The sequence below is a fragment of the Petaurus breviceps genome, unplaced genomic scaffold (assembly GCF_028583685.1).
Source record: "Petaurus breviceps papuanus isolate PSGF00001 unplaced genomic scaffold, PetGlider_PUasm1.0 178, whole genome shotgun sequence".
Lineage (NCBI taxonomy): Eukaryota > Metazoa > Chordata > Mammalia > Diprotodontia > Petauridae > Petaurus > Petaurus breviceps.
The window spans coordinates 35,416,170-35,439,346 of record NW_027185777.1 but is presented as its reverse complement, the minus strand read 5'-3'; the positions used below and the strand labels follow the sequence as shown (position 1 = coordinate 35,439,346).

The 23,177-nt window shown below is 39.8% G+C and overlaps 1 protein-coding gene across 3 annotated transcripts in view; it reads right to left on the bottom strand.

Moving 5' to 3' along the window:
* The window catches only part of DIP2C (disco interacting protein 2 homolog C), a 586,558-nt gene that overhangs the window by 34,539 nt on the left and 528,842 nt on the right, over positions 1-23,177 (bottom strand). For 2 of the 3 annotated variants that reach the window (XM_069086552.1, XM_069086553.1), the window contains one exon: positions 18,309-18,370. In XM_069086552.1, coding sequence (XP_068942653.1) covers positions 18,309-18,370 — 62 coding nt within the window. Of the gene's footprint in view, positions 1-18,308; positions 18,371-20,567; positions 20,598-23,177 lie in introns of all 3 variants that reach the window. The other variant, XM_069086554.1, reaches the window with a different exon arrangement.

The following is a 23,177-nucleotide window of genomic DNA, read 5'->3' as shown; positions in this document are numbered from 1 at the left end:
GCCTCCAGTAGCTTACACCCCACACCAGGGAAGTTGTATGTTTCTGACAGTGCCTCTCTTCCTGGGAATCAGCAGCTAAGAAAATCTCCAGCTGACAGTTGCCTCTGCTTTTTTTTTTTTACAAAAGCAGCCACAGAAAAGCACCAATGAAAAGAGAAGATAGGAATATTCAGTGCCCCTGGCAACCCAGACATGCTCAGCCTTCCCTTGCATTCCCCCCACCCCCCCAGCCCCTAACTCTGTTCCTGCAACCACAGCAAAAAGTCAGGGTGAGTGAAGGCAGAGAATGAGTGGCAGCAATACTACTCATTTGGAAAAAAGCATTATGGTAATTAAATGCTAGGCTTGTACACTGCAGCCTTCTCTCTCCCTCTCCCTCTCTCATTCCTTCTCCCTCCCCCTCTCTCTCTCTCTGTCTCTCTTTTAAATTTCACTTTTAACCTATGGTAGGTTTTTTCCTCTTCTTCACTTCTTAAGACATTTCCTATGCCTTGATGCACCCTTATCTTTCATTCTTAGCATTTTTCCTTCCTACCTTCCCCTTCAGGGCTTATATTTTTTGATTTTCAATCTTTTATCCCTTTTTTGTCTTCTCTTGTAGATAGAGATAAAATTCAGTTTTCAATGAAGTGTGGATTGAAAGGGCTTTGAAAAGAACTAATTTCTGGATGGCATTGAGGTTAAGGGGAAATAAAAGTATCTGAGAATTTTAAAGATATTGAAAAAATCACAAAAACCAAAACGTGAATTCTCAGGTATTCCTCTAAAAGACGTTATCATAGGTGTCATGACTAAGACTGCACTACTGAAAAAATGTGTGGCTTTGTATTTACAATGCTCCTACCTGAATGGCTAGGCTTAAGCAAGGTGGAACTGTATTAGTTCCAAGATGCAGCTTGTGATAAAAGCTGAAGGAGGCTGGAATGAAGCCATAGTTCTGTGGCTTTCAGCAAGCTCTCATCCCCAAGCCACCATTTTTGTGGTACTTATTGTTCCTGCTAACACCCTAATAGGATACCAAGAATAGACCCCAGTCTGGCAGCTCACTTTCCCCTGCGTTCTCTGGCTGAAGAAGCTTCAGCTTTTTGTTCCCCTCCTGTCACCCAAACACACTCTAGAAGGACTGGCACACACAAGAAATCAATTAAAGCATGCCATGTTTAAGGATGCCATTAATAAAAGGAGAATAAGGAGAGATTTACTGTCTTCACACTAAGTTCAGAAACAAATCCTAAATGCCAGCCTCTTTGTCTGGATAAGTGTCCAGTATAAATGAATCATATACTCACAATTAAGTAATAAAAGTTATGTCTTTTCCCCAAATAAACATGTCTGCCTTCTACAGGTAGATGGAATCTATGAACCAAAATTTTCTATTATCAAAGAAGATACTGGTGTTGATAAATGGATTTTTCTTGCAGCTACCAATTCTGGAAGTTGACATGTACTCTTTGAAATTGATCTTCAAAACTGTAAAATAGATCTTGAATTGTAAAGGAATTAATCATTAATAATAATAATAATTGAGCATTTATTAAGCTCCTGTTATGTGTTAGGCACTATGATAAGCATGGGGGATTCAAAGAAAGGCAGAAGACAATCCTTGCCCTCAAGGAGCTAACAGTCTAACGGCAGAGAAAATACACCAACAAAGAGGTATATATAAGCTATACACTAAGGATAGATAAGAAATAATCAGCAGAGGGAAAACATTATTGGAATTAAACACTCTTAGCATGTAGAGAGGTTGGGAAAGTATTCCTGTAAGAGACGGAATTTTAGCAAGTAAGTCAGAGATGAGGGGGGAGATACAGAAAAAAAACGTCTGGAGCTGAGAAATGGAGGGTCTTCTTCAGGGAATGGCAATTACTTTCAGTGGATGAATAAAGGATAGATTAGAGTAGGGAGGGACTTGAATCGGGCAGACCCATCAACCAGTTATTGCCGTATTCTAAGCGTGAGGTGACATAGCCTGACATAGTGTCAGGAGAGAGAAAGAATATAGGAGAGATGTTGCAGAGGTGAAATCATCAGGTCTTGGTGACAGATTGGTTATAGACAGGTGAGAGATAGTGAGTTATGAGCCTGGGTGGTGGTGGTGGTGGTGCCCTTCACAGGAATAGGGGAATTTGGAAGGGGGGAGGGTTTGAGGGAAAAGATAATGAGTTCAGTTTTCATCATGTTGAGTTTAAGATGTCTCTTGGATATCTGGCTTGGGACGTCCTAGTGGGAATTGGAGATGGGAGACTAGAAGTCAGCAGAGAAGTTAGGGCTAGATCAGCTGATTTGAGAATCAACATAGAAATGATAATTAAATGCAGGGGGAATGCTAAGATCATCAAGTGAAGTAGTGAAGGGAAAAGAGAAAAGGGCCCAGGAGAGAACCCTGTGGGACATTTTTGGTTGGTGGGTATGAATTACATGAATAGACAGGAGAACCAGGAGAGAATAGTGTCCCAAAAACCTAGAGAGAAGAGAGTATTAAGGAGCTTAGAGTGATTGACAATGTCAAAGACTGCAGAGAGGTCAAGAAGGATATGGATTGAGAAAAGGTTATTGGTTTTGGGAATTAAGACATCATTGGTAACCTCGGAAAGAGCAGTTTCAGTTGACTGATAAAAGTAGGTGCTTGTAGAGAGTTAAGAGAATGAGAAGAGAGGATGTGGAAGTACCAATGGTAGACAGCTTTCTTAAGGACTCTGGCCACAAAGGGCAAAAGAGATATGGGATGATATAAAGATATAAAGAGATGGAAGGAACAAATGAGGGTTTTTTGAGGATGGGAGAGACATGAGCATGTTTCTAAGCATTAGGGAAACAGCCAGTAGACAGGAGAGACTGAAGATTAGTTAGAGACTAGGGATGATAGAGGGGGCAATCTGCTTGAGATGGGATAGACTGGAATCGTTTCTATAGGTAGAGAGGGTTTTATTTTGGTAAGGAATAGGATCACTTTGTGTGAGACAGGTAAAGGAAGAGATGGTGAGTACTTATGAGTAAAAATTTCTCAGCTGAGAGGTCAAACTCTGACCACAAGAGATTCAGTGCTAGTTTTTAAGTGTCCTGGAGGTAGTAAATGCTACCAAACTCTGAAAAATGCATTGGAAAACATTACTATGAATCAAGAAATGATAGAAACTTTTCAATTAAATAGAAGCCTAATACCTATGTATCATGCATCCTTTCTTCAATGATACTAATGAAAAGCCTTCAATAATACCATGAAATGGATTATCTTTTAGTGAAAAGGAAATGAATGGGTATCAATGTGTACAGTCAGACCTCTGGCTTATTAAACTAAAGATCAAAATCAACACAAAATTAGAAGAATACAAATGAGAAGATATAGCCTAGCATTCCATGCTACCCTGATCTATTTAAATGAGCGAATGACATGGAAAAATGAGAAGTGGTTAAAGAAGGCAGTCATCGACATGAACTGTCACTATTTACTACAGAAACATAACCATTGTGAATCAATGGCCATAAAGGGGAGGCCATAATCATGGGGGTTGTCTACCACACAGTAGATGTATAAGAGATATTTCCTCATGGAGAATGAGGTCTTTCAGATGCTATAGTTTGCAGATGACATTTCGCTGACTATATCAATTCCTAGAAACTTCACAGTGTCCTATCACCTAAAAGAATATTTGTATTGGCAAAACCAAGTGGCTGAAAAATGCTGTTTAGTCGTATGATATAAATAACTGGATGGATAGCCTATAGAGCCGTTCCTATCTTGAATGGCCACTATAAATGGACAATGAAAGTGGTCTAGGATTTAAAAGGAAGAGAGCATAATACCTTTAGCATTTGGGAACTTATGTAGCACTCAAGGGCCTGTAAGCTTCTTCCTGAAACAAAATTCTATCTTTTTTTAGCATCCATATTCTTCTGGCTAAGTAGTATGGCATAAAAATTGGGATATCACAAATTTTAATCAAATTTTGGGGAAAAGGAGTCACCTGAAGGTAAATAGAGAGGTGCGTGGTGGTGCAAATAGTCTCTAGCACATTACCAGTGGTGGTACAAAGCAATATGAAATGCATCCCTAAAGCAAAGTGTAAGCAGAAAATGGGGTCATGTAGCAAAGCTGAGGAATAATGCATATAAGGAACTTATACCTACTCTCTCTGTTTCTGTAGGGATATAGAAATAAAAGGCACAATCTCTCCTTGAAAATGCGCTTTAATCTGCTTGAAGAACAAAATACACAAAAAGTTAAATAATATAACAATGCATAGAACTAAGCACTAAATTGGGTGATCATAACCTATAAGCAGTATAGGAATTCAGAGGAAGGGAAATCACCAGGGATTGAAGGGTAACTGCATGGAAGCAGTCTGGCCAAGAGTTGCCTCAGAGGATGGGCAGGGTTTTGATGAGTGGAGGAAAGAGAGGATGATTTTCCACATGGGAGAAAGAAAACAGATTAAGATTTCCTGTTTAGATTTTTCCCTGAGTTCCTCATCGTATGTTGTAACCATATACTCATCCCATGACTTATTTTCTTTTTAATCTTTTTTTTTTTTAAGCAATCGGGGTTAAGTAACTTGCTCAAGGTTACACAGCCAGTTATTTCTGGGTGTGGTGCTGAGTGTCTGAGCCCGGGATTCGATCTCCAGGTCGTCCCAACACTGGAGCCGGTGCTCTTACTCGCTGAACCACCTGGCCGCCCCTTTTCTTTTTAATCTAAAGGAAAATGTCAGTGTGAACTATTTTTCTGGTTAGAAAAGTGAAAGATGCCTTTCAGCCTCTTAAAAGCAGTTTCTGGAGGGGTTAGTTCCCCCCAAAGAGCCTTTTCCTCAAGAGAACTGACAGGCTAGAGTTATAACGTTCTCCAAAATCCTACCCCACCCCTATGTCCAGTAATGGATGCCTCTACAGTTCTGAGGTAATGTGTGTGTGTGTGTTGTGTGTGTGTGTGTGTGTATGTGTAGGCAATTAACAGAGCACCTTAAACAAACAAAACCAAACAAGGAACAACAAAAATTGACATTTGAACACTTTTCCTTTCTTCTTTAGCTTAAAATAACCGGCCAGTGAAGGCTGAATGAGTGACAAAGTGATGCTAGCCTGTCTCCTAAGGGGAAAGCAACTAGACTTGAGACCCTCTGCTGAATAATACATAAATGTTTGAAGGGAAACTTTAGTCCCATGTGAAAAAGGATGGGGGTGGGGGAAGAAGAGGAGGAAAGAGAGAGAGAGAGGTCTGAGAAGGAATTAGTGGGAATAAAATTCAGGCAAAGGGAAAGAACATTCACCAAAGAGATGAACAGGTTTGAGCAGGTTTCCAGTTATTAAAGATGCAGGAGGAATCGTGCAGCGTCTTGCTGATAACCAGAGAAAAAGGCCATGAGGAGAGAAGCTTCATTGCTTTCATAAAGAGAGACCCTGGGAGAGTTTTCTCCAGAGGACTTTTAGGTTGATGCTACTGGGGATGCATGTTGTTTTGTAATCGTTACACTCAGATGGGTTTGCAGGTACTGCAGAACACACAGCTTTCCATGCTGAGTGGTTTTATACAAACAGTAAAAGCAAATTCCTTTTGGGCACCAACTTTTACTGAGTGATAGATGGTCAACTTGAAAAAAAGAGCCAAACACTCTGGTCTGAAAACCAATAAGTAGGTTCCACAGGCACTAAGTGTTGTCTTGCGTTCTTCACTTGACTTCTTATTGAACGCTACCACTAAACCCTACTAAGTATGAACCTGGTAAAGGATATGAGAACAACCTCCAGTAAAAGCCTGAAACCACTGGGGTCACTCCTTACTGGAAACCTGAATCTCCCCCTATCACATCCTTGACATGTCCAGACTCTGATGGAAGATCTCTCTACTCACTTCTCTGACAGTGGCCCCTCAGGGCAAGAAAAATGTAGCCCAGGGAATTCTAGAGCTAGGTTTTATTTGACTCAGTCTCCTTATTAATTTGGTTTTTTATTTTGACTCCTGAGTACTCTTTCCTCTTTCGAGGATACCATATTATTCCTGATTCTATAATTTCTTTAACTTTTAGTTAACTTTAATTTTGCTGGCTCTTTATCTTCTTCTCAACCCCCTAAAGTGGGTAGTCTCCTAAGTTTTTAACTTAGATCCAAATATCTTCCCCTTATAATTCTATAATAATATGTTGTCATGTCATATATTATATTCACATATGTACACATGTATATATGCATACAGATGTGTGTATGTATACATGCATATATATTTTCCTGTCTCCCCCTTTCCTTGGCAAATTTATCCAGTCCCCTCAAATTAACTATTATCTCCACATTTATGATGCTCAAATCTACACCTCCAGTCTCTCAAGTTTAAGACACACATATCAAACAGCCTATAGGATAGCTCTACTTGGATATTCCATACACACCTCAAATTTAAAAAGCCCTAAAATGAACTTGTTATCTTTACTTCCTAAACTCTCTCTGTACCACGAGGTGTAGCAAGGTGATTTAGTGGATAGAACATTGAACTGAGAATCAGAAAGACTCATCTTCCTGAGTTCAAATGCAGCCTCAGACCCTTATTGGTGTGTGACTCTGGGAAAATCACTTCACTGTCTTTGCCCCAGTTTCCTCATCTGTAAAATGAGATAAGAGAAGGAAATGGTAAACCACGCCATTGTCTCTGCCAAGAAAACCCCAAATGGGGTCACAAATAGTCAAACATGACTGAAACAACACCACGGCCAACACCACTTTCCCTGTGGTTGAAAGTTTTGAGTTATATTTGACTCCTTTTTTTGGTTTCGCTTATGTATTAAGGCCTGTTGGATTCCATATAGTATTTTCCCCATCTATCCCCACACTCCCACTGCAAGCACCCTAGCACAGGACTTTAATAATAGTTATTAAATAGCTACCTTTAATAGTTACAGGTATGTATCTGGCCAATTGAAAAAGCCTCCCAATAGGCTTCCAGGCTTATTTTTACTATGTGAAAATATGATTCTGTAAGCATTTTGCTCAAAAACCTTCCTTGGCCTCCACTGCCTATGAATCAAAGTCCAAGCTTCTCTGCGTGGTAGTAAAGCCTGGCACCAGACTCTTCTCATAGCACTCTTCTCCAAGGACTCTGTATTCCAGCCAAACTGCATTACTCATTCTGTGCTTTGCCTCCTTCAGTGACCTCTGTGTTAGTAATGGCTTTTTCCCTCCTTCAGACTCACCTAAGTACTTTGCTTGTGCCTCTCTGATGTACTTAAGTATCATTTTACATTACAGTTGTTTGTATGTGGGTCATGTTCTCCCACTAGACTGAAAGTTCCATGAGGATGGGCACCATATCTTTTCTATTTCAAGAAATATTTCTCTGGGGTGATGCTCTATACATAACAGATATTTAATAAATGTCTACAGATTGAACTGAATTGTAGAGATAAGGCAACCAAAGAGGTTCCATGGTTTGTACAAGGGACACTGTGAGCAGAACTGGGACTAGAATCTAGTCCCTGGCTCCCAGTCTTGTCTGTTGTCCTTTACGCTCTGCTTCTGTCTCAACTAACAAAGCACAGAATTAAAGGAAGCAGGGCTATAAAGGATTCCTAAGACAGCATCCATCCCAACCTTCTTCTCTTTCAGATGAAAGACAAAGAAGAATATAGAGAAATGACTTGCTTAATATCATACACACTGGTAGCAGCAAAGTGGAAAAGGAGGGGAAAACAGAATGAAGGATCAGAGAAAGGAGAATTGGCATCAACTGAAAAAAGAAGCAAAGAAATCCGAAAGGTAAATGGTCTCTGTGCATTACTGGATAAGAACTAGGAAAGCAACAAGGGAAACTGTCAGACTTGGTTGGATTTTCCCCTCATTGACTCTGAAGAAATGCTCAAGTTGGGTTCCCAGACAGAGGCCCTGTGTTCTGTGCAAAACCTGGCTGTGTCCCTTGGAAGGGCCAGTGACTGGGTATGACAAAGCTGTTTTATAGTCCATGACACTATGCCTACTCCCTCATTTCTTTCTGGCCTTCATACATACACCCAATTCAAGAAGTGGGTTTCTAAACTGGGTGAAGTGAAGGCTTTGTCTCCTCATTTTAAGGAAAGGTTTGGTCTGCTTGCATTCTCCTGGCCTTAGGAACTGTATGAGAGTAATGGAACAAACGTATCACTCTGATGGAGTGAGCCTCTGCCCTTCATGGATGCTTTCCAGCATAACTAGTTTGCCCACAAATCTGAATATTTACCAGTTCCTTGTTATTTACCTTGTTAGTGTGTTTTAAGTAAAAGCTTTTAATTTTATGCATGCATAAAGTTTAGCTGAGATGCCTCCCCAATTATGGGGGGGGGCATAGATTTTGAATACCTGATAACCCAACAAAGCACAATGAACTTGGGAAGTTATCAAGAAGTTTCAGAGTCATGTGGAGACCCAGATCTGGAGGTCTTGCTACAAAGGGCATCCTAGCTTCACGATGGACACCAAAAATTTTGTAAGGGCCCTTCCAACTCTAAATCTGATATCTCCTATACATGTGCCCCAATTAGATTTGCAAGGACCAACTCTCGTAACTGACAAACCCTCTAGAACTGTCCCTTCCTCCTCCCCACATGAATGAATGTGTATCAAATTGAGAGGTATTTATTTTATGCATGGTGAGAAAACAGCATCCTAAGTAGCCTACAACAAAAAAAACAAACCAAGAACCTTGTTATAGCTGTAAAAGGAAGACTCACAAATATGAAGCAATTAGAAAACAGAAAGCAGAACAAAACACATTACAACATATGTAGCTATATTTAATACATATTAAAATATGGAGAAAATACTCTATTGTATGGTTCTAACTCTAAATGCATTATAAATTTAGAAAAGGAGAATTATTGTGACTTGGAGGAGTAAAGAAGACCTTATGGAGGCAATGGGATTGTTTGAGCTTTAGAAGAAATAAAACAATTGGATATGTCTTCCCTCTTAAGCATCTCTCATATACTACTGTCAGAAGACATTCAGTTCAATCTAATTCAATTTATAAAGCACCTGTTAAGCTCCTACTATGTGTAGTGTAGTATACTATGCAACGGAATGGGGATAAAAATACAAAAATAAAAATGAACCCCCGCTCTCCACAAACTTACATTTTACTAGGAAGGGAATATAACATATAAACAGATAAGTATATCCATAATAATTTGGTAATGAGAGAATGAGTACAAAATGCTGTGATAAGGAAATGTTTTCATTTTGGAGATGGTGCACAAGGTGAGCCTTTAAGGAAGCTAGGGATTCATAGAGAGTGAAGGTGAAAGTGTAGCACGTCCCTGGCCTGGAAGATGGTCTGTAAAAAGTCACAGAGGCAGGAGAGAAGTTTGCTCTCCTGCGATCAGTCCTTTATTGGGAGTTCTCTGCAGCTCAGCATCTTTTTCTATGCCTTAGATGAAGTGATAGATAGTATCTTTAAAAAACATGTTGTTGACATTAAGCTGGAAGGGATGTCTAATGTACTAATTAGATTTTGATAGATCAGAATGTTGGGTCAAATAAATAAGATCAAATTTAATAGGGATAAATCTAACGTCCTACTACACTTGGGTTCAAAATATCAACATTATAAAATGGCAAAAGGAAGGGTATAGAGCGATTTGGCTGAAGAAGATCGGAATCTGAAGTCCCAAAACATCAGACTTCAAGTTTAATAGGAGTTAACAATAGGAGCTAAAAAAAATTAGTGAGGTCTTAGGCTTCATGAAGAGAAATATGGTGTTGAAAAGAAGGAAATGAAAAATATTCAGCGTTCGGCCCTGGTCTGACCGTTGCTTGAGTGCTGACTCCAAACACCTGCTTCCACACTGCTTCACCTTCACCAAGGTTTGTGGGTTTGCTGAAGCTCTTAGGCACTGAGTAGAAGCATGAAAATGTAATGTCTCATCCCTTTAAGAGCTGATACTTCATCTGAGGGGATCAAACACACATTGCGCTAAGTAGTATGAGAATCATCAATGCACAAAGAAATGAAAAATGTCATCATGGAATCTCATTGGACAGAAAGAACTGAATAAAGAAGTGATGGTGGCAGTGGGGTTAATCACTGAAGGGAACGAGAATCAGTTTCTGATCCATAACTGGAATTATAATCCAATGACTTATACAGGTCTATAACTCTAGGGTAGGAAGGACAGGATCACACCACTAAATTATTAGTGCCTTTCATTTTAAATTCTACTGGCATGATGGGCTGGCTCCTCTTTCTCTCTGCTATTTGTTGACCTAATGACTAGTGGTATGTTGACATGCTTACAAGAATCCTTTTACTCTTTCTCCTCTTGCCTAATTGAATCCTCTGCAAACACAGTCCACGACTTTGGGTTGGATTCCCTGTAATGAGGAGTCCACACAAGCTTTCATTCTTCAGTTATCTTGTCAACAATGCATTCAGAAAAAAGAGGACAGGGCTGGGGAGATAATCAACAGTGCATTCACAGGAGGGGTGGGGGCTGGGTAGGGTTCACTGCCAAAAGACTACTTTAAAGGCAGAAACTTTTTCTCCCTCTCCCACATCAAGCCTGAAAATGCTTGAATGTTTTAAAAAAGGTCAACCATAGAAGTAATCTAGTGGGCCAAGGGTACATTTGAAATGAACATATCATAAAGTGTATTTCTTAAGCTTAATAGTTATTTCCAAATATCCTCAAAACATTTTCATCATTTTTTCCCCTTGGGTATGTGGGAACTGGATTCATTCTAGCAGCAGTGAGAATTCATACCCTCATAAATTCCATTACAGGAGACAAAAATACTCTCCATGGCAACCTGCTACAAATTCAAATGCACAGAAAGAAACTCAGACGCTGTGGTTCTGGGGTGGGGTGGGGGGGAAAGGCAGAAATAAAAACAGACAGAAATTTGGGTAGTAATAGCTAATCGGATGGTGGATTTATTTGACAAGTGTGTTTCCACAATGACACTTCATCTTGTTCTGAAGGGAGTGAACACACCAGTATTGACAAATTAAGTTTCTATAGGTTAATTAAGTGATAATTGTACAGGTGCCCTGGGCTCCCAAGTGAATATACCATGAAGCCAAAAGCAAAAGTAATTAATCCTTTTGGCAGAATCCAAACAGTTGAAACACTAATGGACAATTATGATTTTTTTTTACAAGAGGAATAACAGGAAAGAAATAGCAAAGACTATGGCCTTGGAACCCTTCCCCTCCCCCAAACGCTCCAAAAGGTTCTTCTTTTACAACTTTTCTTTTCCCTTCTCCACAGTATACAGTGCTTGGTGCATAGTAGGCACTTAATAAAGAAATAGATTGGCCTATTTCTTATTTGACATGGATACCTTTGGAAAGAAACTCAAACTGCTTAGGGTTTAACCTGTCCAGAGAGAAAGAGCACTAAAACAGGAAGTAGGACCTAGAGGAATATATCTGGAGAGAGAGAGGAAGGGAAGAATTTTTCTTTAGTTAAAACTAATCAGAGTGGAATAATGACCTTAAAGTATGTGGGAAGCAGCATGCAATCATGAAAAGATCCTTGGATTTGGATCAGAATACCTGGGTTTGAGTTCCAGCTCTGCCACTCCCTGTGTGGTCTAAGGCATGCCATTTAATATAATCTCTGTGCACCCCAATTTCCTCAGTGCAAAATGAGGGGGTTCCACTAGATGGTCTTTGTTGTCTCATCCAGCCCTAATGTACCATGCTTCCAAAGGGAATGCAAAAAATGGAGGAGAAAGCAGATTCTAGGATGACCCTCCCAGGGGAGGGAAGAAAGGAAGGAAATGAGCATTTATTAAACTCCAACCAGGTACAAGGATTTGTGCTAAGCATTTTACTAATATTATCTCCTATCATCATAGTAGACAGCCATCTCTTCCACATCGGGAATTCTCAAACCTTTTTTAATCCTCTGACCCATCTCAACAGGAGCACCACAATCCTTCTCCCCCTGGGCCACAGTATCCCTACTGATCATCTTCTCCCATCCCCATAAACTCTTCAACTTTAACTGGATTTCCAGGTTGCTGAGAAGGGGGAAATGACAGTAAATGTTTCACCTGTACTTTCTGCCCATTTCAGACATGCTCAGGCCCCTTGCAGAGCCAATGACTGGTGCTAGATAGGTAGATGGAATCATAGACAGGTGAGTGGAGAGGTGTGGATGGTGGAGGGGGTGAGCGACTTCAGACTGTGATCTCCTTAATGGCAGGACCATCTTTTGCCTTTATTTATATCCCCAGAGCTTGGCATAATGCCTGGCACACAGAAAGCATCAAAAAATGTTTACTGACTGACTGACTGTGGGAGAAATGAGCTAACTGTGTGAAATGCTCTTCACTTGTTTTCTAGACCTCATCAGAATTCTTACATTAGTATTCTTTTTCTTTTTTTGGAAGGGGCAGAGGAGAAGGCCCAGATCGAAGGAACCTTTGAACTAATATGAGAACTTGTTAATGACCTGATTAAGAATGCATAGCCTTCCATTATAGATCAAATGCCTTGTAGTCAGTGATTTGTTCCCAAATGTGCTTCTCCTCTTTGGATTATCTGGTTTCTTCTGCTTTATTTATTCTTTTCGATAAGCCTCTGAAAGCAACTTGAACTGTGAGCTGATGAAAGAACAGTCTGTATCTTGAGTGCATTAACACCCACAGATTGATGATCCCAAGGCCATGCTTAAGAGATGAGGAGGCGTGTACACAGGAGTATAGCTAAGCCTCTTGAACTGATCTCTAAGAGAGCCATAAACTGATGGTCTGAGAAGCCAAATGGTTTTTGGCAAGCATGAAAGAAAACTATCTCAAAGTTTCAAAGTGCTCACAAGCCCTCCCGCACTAACAAGGGCCATGCGCCACTCTGGGCAGCAGCAGTCAAAGAAATACACCAGCAACATGCAACATTCAATTTAACAAGCTTCTTTAAGTACTTGTGCTATGTAAGGCACATTCCCTGTCCTCACGGTGCTTACATTATTCAGTGTTATAATATAAGGGGAAAAAAACCTTTCTTTTTTCATACACTAGCCCATAAAGACATATACTAGACTAACCTCTAGCCATAAGCTCATTTATAGATTAATTACTTATACTTGGCCTGCTAGATATCCTTTGCCTATGAAATTCCTGTCTCTTGCTTTTGTACAGGAGGTCCCCCACACCTGAAATACACTTCTTCCCAACTTTTCCCGCTTGGAATTTCTAGCTTTCTTGAAAACAGCTCAGCTGTCACTTCTCTACAAAGCCTGTCCTGATTCTTTGAGTTGTGTGCTTTCACTACTGAAATTCTGGATTACTCTGTACAAACTTTCTATTTACTTCTCTGTATCCATCTCCCACCTTCCTAGTAGAATGTAAGTTCCTTGAGGGCAAGATTTGTTTTATTTTTATTCTAGCTCTAGCCCTGGCCTGGTGCTTTTTATATGATTGGTGCCATAATATGTGTTTGTAGAATGACAGGTTTTCCCATGTATCATTATGGGTAATGCTACTTAATTTTTTAAAAAGCAAACACTTAAGTACTTTTTATATCCAAATTAATGTTAGCAGTCTCCAAGTAGTCACTTCGGGAGTATATGTAGTGATTCTCTATGGGCAGCTAAGCAGCACAACATAGAAAGTGTTGGAAATGGAGTCAAGAGCTCCTGACTTAAATTCCTGCCTCATACACTTATTGGCTGGGCACTTATTGACCCTAGGCAAGTCACTTAACCTGCCTCCCTCAGTTTCCTCATCTGTAAAATGGAAATAATAATAATAATACCTACCTTGCAGGATTACTGTATCCAATGAGGTATTTGTAAAGTGCTTTACAAACCTTAAAGTACTGCATAAATTCTATTTTTTTTAAAAATTCTAATAACAATACTTGATAATGCTCAAAATATTGATGGAACTACTCTCTGAAAAAGTCTCTCCTGAACTAATTTGACAGTCACTTGACAGACTCAGTTTCCTTCTTTTACATGTTGCTTGTTTTTTTTTAAACCCCCAAAAAAGTCAGTTTCACCCGGATTATTGTCAACCTTTACCCTCCAACATGACTCTAAGGAACTTTGTGCTGTTTCCAAAAACAAACCAAAAAATCCTTTAGCAGATAAAGATATGCAGATGTTGAGGTAAAAGGAGGTCCAGAAATGTTTTGAACACTGGCAACATAATTGAAATGACTACACCCTCCTCAACATGATGAGCTTGAACAAGCCCCCATCTGGAAGATTAAGTTTAGAGATGCTTTGATGGCTCTGTGACTTCATTGGTGTGGTCATCCTCCACTGGTGTGGGTCACCACCTTGAACAAACTCCCCAGGTGACCCTGTGTGTATAAGGGCTATACCACCCAGCCAGGAGCTTCCTAGCTGCAGAGGCTTTGCAGACAAGAGGTCTGGTAAAAGTCTGTTTTCTGGGAATCACATGAGCTAAAGAGAGACCCATCACCAGGGAGATTATTTCTGGGGGCATAGCTAATCTTGCAGGCACAGCGTAGCATTACCAGGATGGAAGCAGCAGATTGGCTTCCCTGTGAACACGGATCCTTCTAGGGCCTCATCATTAGGAGGATGGATGAAATCCAACCCTGCCCCCATCTGTCCTGAGAGTGAATCTTTCCATCTTCTCTAAGGCTTAGCTCAATCGCCACTGTTTACACGAAGTCTTTCCTGTTCCCCAGATGCTTGTCTCTCTCTCACTACTATTTTGTACATACCTATGTCTGTATATGGCATCTGCCCCGCCTACGGTGTATGGTATTTAGCAGTGGGTGCTAATAAATGCTTTTGCATGATTGATTTTCACTACCCAAATGGACTAGTTCGTCTTTTTTGTGATGATCTTGGTAAACCATCTCCCCAAAAGGAAGAAATGGAGTCAGAAGAGCAATTTCCTGAGATCTGCCTGGCCTCGCATTCCTTCACATGAAACTGCTTAATCTAAGAGTAGAGAAAATATCCATTTCAGCTGCTACACCATGGGGGCCAGACGCTTGAAAAGGGAAGTCTTTTTTCTAGTGCTCTAAAGATCAGCAGTCTTTATCAGAGCTGTCTTAACGCATTAATTTCTTCTCACCTTACCTCAAGGGCTACAATATACACGGCACTACATGTGAGTCGCTGAGGCATATGTGTTTTAATGAGATGGTATTGACTTTTTAAAGGATAGCTACTCAGGGCTGCAGGTGCAGAGGCTTAGGAGCTGAGTGGTTTTTTTGTTGGATTTTTTAAAAATCCCACTTGTTTCTGAACTGTTTGGGCAAGGTTGAGTTCTTCCGAATCTACAAAGAGCCTTTGATATTGTTTTTTGTTATTAGATTTTAATCATGTATTTTTAGTGCTTCAATATAAATAGCACTGAATGGCACAAGAAACACTTGGGACTGCTTTACATATGAAACTGCCTCATGCCCAAGTCCTTTAAAATACATCAGTAACTAAATCTCCTTGATAATAAAAATAGTAATTACAGCTCACATTTATAGAAAACAATGTTTACAAATGCTTTCTTCGTCACAATTCTGTAAAGCAAATAGTATAGCGCCTTTCACATGGTAGTTGGCTGAACTGAATACAAATACTGTTTATTCCTAGTGGACAGGTGAGGCACCTCAGATTCAGAGTGGTTTTGCCACCTTGCCAATGATCACACAGCTAATAAGGGCTAGAAGTAAGACTAGAACCTAGATCTCCCGATCCAGGGGTCAAACTGGGCCTAGCAGGTGCCTAATCCCATTACAGAGAAAGTAATGTGATAGTGAGGTCCCAGTACAGATCGCTGACATCTTTTTTAAAATGGGAGGGAAGTATTCCAAAGAGAACTTTTCTAAAGCCACAGAGCAGCATGGGTTTGGAGCTGGAAAGGACACCAGAAGCCATCTACTCCAATTCCCTCATTTTATAGATGAACAAAAATGAGGTCCCAGGAGATTAACTGATTTGCCTCAGGTCACATAAATAGGAAACATTAGAAACAGGATTTTAACCTAGATCCTTTACTCATGTCCATACACTTCTTTCCACTGTTCTAACAATTGGTAACTGAGATAAATTAGAGCAATACACTGATTTCCCAAAACTACCCCATTTGGTAAAGATCCTTTAACTTTATTTGAGTGAAATTTAAATTCCTTTCTAAAGAGCTTGGGCTGATGATGTCTTAGGTGGGGCATAGCCTGCTTCATGGGTTCTGCTGCCTTATGAATATTAAGTTATCACTATCACAGAAAAAAAAAAGTTTGAAAATATTCTATGGGCAATGCTCAGAACATCTAAATATGACTCATCTTAATAAATTACTTTCGTGCCTGTTTATAGACTAGGAAAGTTGAACGTTTAAAGACTTAAATGTTAAAACACTTCAGTTTTTGTATAGCTTAGCTAAGAAAGGGGCAACGATAGCCTCTCAATGTCAGGAGCTCAAGACAAAGAAATCTTTCCATTTACAAGAATGAATTGTGGCAGACCACTTATCAACAAATATAAAGTAAAAGGAAAGGTTGTTTTTTTCTTTTGTATGACCTCGGGGTACCATGGTGGACAGTGCTAGATTTGGCGTCAGAGGCTCTGGCTTTAAACTCCAGCTTCTTCCATTTACTGACATGACCTTGGGCCAATAACTTAACTGCTGTGGGCCTTATCTGTAAAATGAAGGATTCGGACCAGATGGCCTCTGAGGTACCTTCCAACTCTTAATCTACAATTCTATGACTCTGAGAAAACAAAATTTTAAAAAATGAAGGTTGTAATTCAGAAATTAAGGGAATCACAAATACAGGTGGCACAATTATCTCTGTGTGACACATTCACTTTACAGATAATCTACAGGAGGTTTTTTTTTTTAATTCTAGGCTCATTTATTTCGCTGGTAGCCTGTCAGGCTTTAGTCCAGTTAGAGTGAGCTAAGAGAATGCAAACTCATCTTAAACTACATCAAACTAAGAAGGTTAAAATTTCTAGAGGAAAAAAAAAAAGAACCACATTTCAAGGCGGAATGTCAGATGTGTGGATTATCTGCTGCCTGAGATACTCTGTCATCACTACCTTTTTGTATTTTGAATTGGGGCATTGGGTTACTGCCAGAGGAATGCCACACCAGAAGAGTGAGGGACTCAGGGCAAGTCCCAAATTCTTCCGGCTTCAGTTTCCTTGCCTGTAAGCTGAGGGGGACAGACTATGATTTCTAAGTTCCCTCTCCACTACAAAATTCTCCCTATGTCTGAAATACCAAAGAGTTCTGGTGAGTGTCTTGTAAAGGCTCTGCACTAAACCAGGCACTTAACATAGTAGGAAATGTTTCTACTAATAATAATCAGACAGTGGGAACAATATATGACCTTTTCTACCACTACCTAATAAAAAGCAAACATTACTCTAAAGCCTTTCGTGAAAACATTGAGAACCTTCTACCACAAGGCCATTTTTGGTAGATTCTGTTCTGTAAGACAGAGGTTCCTTTTAAAGGGAAGGGAATAAACATTTCTATAGTGCCCACTCTTTGCCTGGCACTGTGCTAAGCACTTTTACAAATATTAGTTCAACAACGGGAGTTAGGTGCTATTATTATCCCCATTTTATAGTAGAGAAAACTGAGGCAAGCACAAGTGAAGTGTCTTGCCCAGCGCGACACAATTAGTGAGGGTCTGATGATTGATTTGAAGTCAGGTCTTCCTGACTCCAGGCCCAGCACTCTATTTGTGACCCCACCAATTGCCTCTGCCCGTAGTATCCTTATTCCTTCCCTTCTTTCTCCTGAGACCTTTCAACTGCGATACTGATAAAACAAAAAACAAAAACTTGATGTGATCCTTCCAGTTATAAGCTGGTAATTTACCTTCTAAACCCTCTTAGGGGTGATGAGAAAAAGCCACACAGCTGAGATAGCCCAGTATCTACTTAAGGGATACTCTTCTAAGGGAAAAAAATAAAGTAGAGAGATTAGGACAAAATTTGGGATTCTGTTATGTTGCGAAACAGTGGCTACTTTAAAGAGCCCAGATCAAGATGGGAGCGACAGTTATAAGGTGAGAGTGTTCAATTCAGCAGCTTTAATCACTCCCAGTTATTATGCAGGATCAGCTGCAGTACATCTGTAAGGCATGTGCCATTTTTCAAGAGGTTTATTATCCCACTGGGCATGTTAACTCCAAAGCTTAAAATGTGGTGAAGATTTACAGTGCTTAAAAGTACCAGCATTCTGCCTCCTGACCATGAAACCCGAGCTTCCAGCACCCCTTCCATCTTACTTAGATACCTGTTCTCCTTTGAATTGGCCAATATTTACGGTTTCCGCCTTTCTCTCTCTTTTTTCTGTTGTCTGTTTGGGTGCCTGAATGCTAGGAAAGCAACAAGAACAGAATGTCGTCATACCTGTCATGTCTTAGTGCCCTCATATCAACATACACAGTGGTTGGATCAGGTCCAGATGTTCCCTGTAAACAAGGATATGTTTTAGTTAATTGGGGTTGTGAATGGAAAGATTTCCCTGACTATGGAGCACTCATTCTTTGTGCTCCACGCTTTACTTATGGGCTATTGGTGAGCCAATAAAATAAAAGCACGTGACGTAACTATCACTTGAGCATACTTTTTGTAGAGACACGTTTACTCTAAGTTCCAATCTCTGATTAGAAAAAAAAAAACACATAAAACCATACCTACCCAGAAGTTCCTGTTTGTTACCCTTGGGATTGATGATCAGAACTTCAAAAGAGATTGGTCTCAAAAAAGAAATGTATCAACATAATTGTGGATATTTCAGAAGGCTTAAACAAGTCAAACACAGTTATAGATCATGGAAATAATGTACCATAAGAGGCATGCCAAATGTTTTACCAAATCAAAGAAAGCTGGGATTGTTTAAGAAAACATTGGGGTGGTAGAAGCAAGAAGTCAAGAATATGTAACATGATTTGCTGAGAAATTCTCACTGCATGCACCAGAAAAAGGTGTGTGTTTAGAGCTCAAGATATTAATGCAGAACACATGGCATGAATTGACATGGATTAAGGAGGAAGATGTAAAGAACAATTATTTTGTTCTTTCTAAGCCTTCTATAATTCAATGATCCAATATTTCTGCCGCTGCTGCTTTGCAAGCTGTTTTCTCAAGCTTTTCCATGAAATACAGAGGTTGTCTACACAAGCTCTATTCAGGTGGATGGGATAGTACAGTATCTAAATGGGAATTTTTTTTTCTATCTGACTGACTAGTCCTGGTGCCCAGGAATGAGTCCTCATTGTCTCTGTGAATGAACGCGTTCTTTTTTCGTTATTATCTGAATGTCCAACATTAAGTCCTTGCCATTTTGCTTTTGTTCTCCAACCAGAAAGAGAACTTGGCTAAATCCAGTTGCCTCTCACATTTTGCCTCAGCTCCCTGAATTCCTGCAATAGCCACACTATGGATAACAACACAGCATGAGACAGTAATTCTATTCAGTCTCAGTATGACAAGCCCGAGTTCCATACAGGCACTAGGTAAGGCAATAGATACTATTTTGTGGTGGAGAAATGTGGAATCCATTGAAAAAATGTGGTAACAGTGAGGCGGTATGAAACTGCCTTATGAGTATGGTTAAAAAAAATTGGGGATGTTTAAATCAAAGAAAACAACACTTGGGGTATGGGAAAATACTTGTCTTCAAGAATTTAAAGGCTGTCATGTAGAAGAGAGGTTAGGTTTTTCCTGCTTGTCCTTAGAAGGCAGAACAAGGACCAGATGGGTAGGAATTAAAGGCCAACATATCATCTTAGTATTAAGTGGAATGGAATGCCTAGGGAGGTAGCAAGTTTCCCATCAGTGGAGATCTTCAAGGGAAGGCTGGATGACCATTTATCTGATATACAATAGATGGGATTCATACTGTGTGTGGAGATTAGGCTAGACCTTTGAGTATGACAGTTCTCTGATTCAGTACCAATTTTATGACTATGGAAATATCAGCTGGCATTTTAGCTACAGAACTACACTCATTCTTCCGGGGAAAATCTAATTCCATTCCAAAGGTAGACAAATAAACCAAATTTATTCAAGAGCTAGTAACTCTATACTCTATTTACTTAACAATGCTTCTCATCAAGAACCCAACACCAAGACAGAGAGAGATCTAAGGAGCAGCACATGCAGGTTAGCCTCTAGTATGAAGATTACATTAATATACAGTACAAGGAGCGGCCCAACTGGCCAGACATCTTGGCAAATCTACTTAGATATACTCAGCTGTGTAACAGACTAGTGCTGAGTGGAGAACTAGTTAGATGTTTCAAGTAATGCAACACGCTTTATTGTTTGCAGAATGGAAATGGGAGAAGAAAAGGTATTTCTGTTGACAGATTTTCTAGGGCTCAGCCAATTTTGAAAACAAACATAAAACAGATCTAACGGTGAAAATGATGGAAGATGAGATTTAACACACACCATTGGTTATGTTCAATGGAAGTGAAGCATTTATCACAAAGGTGAAATGTTTGATGAAACTTGAGCAGATTAAATAGCCCTGGGCCATCTGCACTGTTGCACCAAAGGGTCTTTAAACCCTTCAATCTCCAGACTCAACTTCTAGTCTGTCCCACTGTTGGAAGCTGATAAGGTAGGTATTGCTATTGAGGGAACAGGAAAATCCCCTACCTGGTCAGCCAGCTTCCCCAGCCTGTGAGGCTATAGCAGCAGGATAGCAAGGACAAGAGGAGAGAAAGAAAGAAGAGAAGACAAGACCAAAAACAGAAACCAAAGAGACCACAAACCCAAAATAAAACAAAACATATAAAATCCCCCATACAGCCAAACAAAGTGGGAAGTAAAAGTGGGAAAGGAAGGAAGAAAATGCAAAAAGCAGAGAACAGAATAAAAAAAAAAGAACAAAAACAATGTCAAATACAGAAATTCAAAAAAATTAACCACTGTACCACTAAAGGTTAAAAAATTAAAATGAGATGTCAACATCTTGGTAGTAGAGCAACAGAAGAGATGGTAATAAACAAATAACCATGGACAAACAGCTAAGTAGTTTTAAAGACATAAAGACAATGTTAGTGGATGATTTCATCTTAGGAAGGTTTTTTGTTTTTTCCCAAAAGAAATGGGGTTTGAATTTTATTGGCCCAGGTATTTAATCACTTAATTAATTGAAATAGCAAGCCAACTTTGTTACACTAAAGAATGCTAGTGATAGTCTTTTGCCTCTAAAGCAATATACCTATGCATTAACCACATTAACTTAGCAATACTACTCAGCAAGATCCCCAAACCAACACCGAGAAAGACATAAGGAACAACACATATTCTGCTTTTACTGTATTTGTGTGTGAAATTAAAGCAAGTTTTCTTTTTTTTATTAAAGCAATTGGGGTTAAGTAACTTGCTCAAGGTTACACAGCCAGTTATTTTGTGTGGGTGCTAAGTATCTGAGGCCAGAACCAATCCCGGGTCTCCCAACTCCGGGGCCAGCGCTCTTATTCACTGCACCACCTGGCCGCCCCTAAAGCAAGTTTTCTTTATTCTACTTCTTGCATGGTCTAGCTTCATTGTACATAGCAGAAGTCACCTACTCTTGAAAGGGTCATTTGTACACTTCTTCTTCATGCTCAACCCCTGCCTAGCACCAGAGGAAATGTCTCCCCCCGCCCCAAATATTTCCTCAATGCATACAGACTCACATCTCCTTCCTTCATGTCCTCAGGACCAATTATTTGCTCATATTTACAAGTAAGGTTATATTTGCATCTGCTAAAGTGGTTAATATTAAATTCATGATGGAACAACCCAAACAAAGCAGGCAACACCTATTCACAAGACACTGGAGCAGCCTACCACTATAGCTATATATTCACTCCCTCCCAGAAGCAGATCAAACATGTAGGTGAGTCCCTCTTGCTCTTTGGGATAGTTTCATTCTGATCCTACCAATAAAATGATTAAAATCACCAAGAGGGCCCATAAGCTATCCCAAACTTGAATTCTTTTTTTTGTTTGTTTGTTTTTGGAGGGCAATTGGAGTTAAGTGACTTGCCCAAAGTCCCAAACTTGAATTCTTGAATGACTCTCCCTGGTCCCTAATTCAATAGCATCTAAAATTGGAGTGAAAGCTCTTGCTTACCTCTTTGACTGACTCTCCAAATACTGACATGAGCTTTGTCTAGATGAAAACTCACTGCATAAAGCAGGTTCTGTTCTCTGGATATATCACATAATAGGACAGTGAGAAAAGCTTTGGCTCTGGAGACACAGGATAGGAATTCAAATCCCAACTTTGATATCAACTACCTTTGAGTTCTTAAATATATCACTTAACTTCCATGGACCTCAGTTTTCTCATCTACATAATGACAAAGTTGGACTAGATGACCTCTGAGGATCCTTCCAGACCTATATCTATAATCCCAAAAGTCATAACCCTTTTGACTCTTAATTTCTTTATCCTTCATAATAATAGAGCACATTTATACAGTGTTTAAGGTTTACAAATTGCTTTTCTCACAACAACTTTGTGAGGTAGGTAATACAAGTATTACTGTTCCCATTTTAGAGATGGGCAAAGGGAGACTAAGAAAGGTTTAGTGATTTGACGATAGTTGGATAACTATTGAATGTTAGAGTTGGGAAATGAAGCTATAATTCCATAACTGTCAGTAATTTTTCTTTCTCTTGTTTTTTTTAAAGCAATTGGGGTTAAGTAACTTGCTCAAGGTTACACGGCCAGTTATTTCTGGGTGTGGTGCTGAGTATCTGAGGCTGGATTCGATCCCTGGACATCCCAACTCTGGGGCCGGTGCTCTTACTCACTGCGCCACTTGGCCGCCTCTATGTCAGTGATTTTTCTATTGAGATATATTGCCTTCTCAAAGTTTATAAAGGACTTCCTTCAGCACAATTTTGTGAGGTAGTTAGTGCAAGCATTTTTATGCCCATTGTACAGACCACTGAGGCCCCAAGAAACCTGCGCAGAGGAGCAAAGCTTGTGGCAGGTCTAGGAAGAGAAACTAGGCCTTCTGATTTCCAGTCTATGACTATTTCCTCCCTTTCAGCCTCCCCCTGCCATCCTACCCTACATCTCCCACCCTCATCCCCACTGTCTCCCCATCAATTGAGGCAAAATTGAGAGAGAAAGAACAAAGAAGGCATGTGTGATGGGCTTTTGTATTCCTAGAGGGAACCACACTACACACATTCCAGATGAATATAATTATTTAAATAACATCCTTCTGAGTCCACATTGTCTGAAGTCAAGCTGGAGTTGGA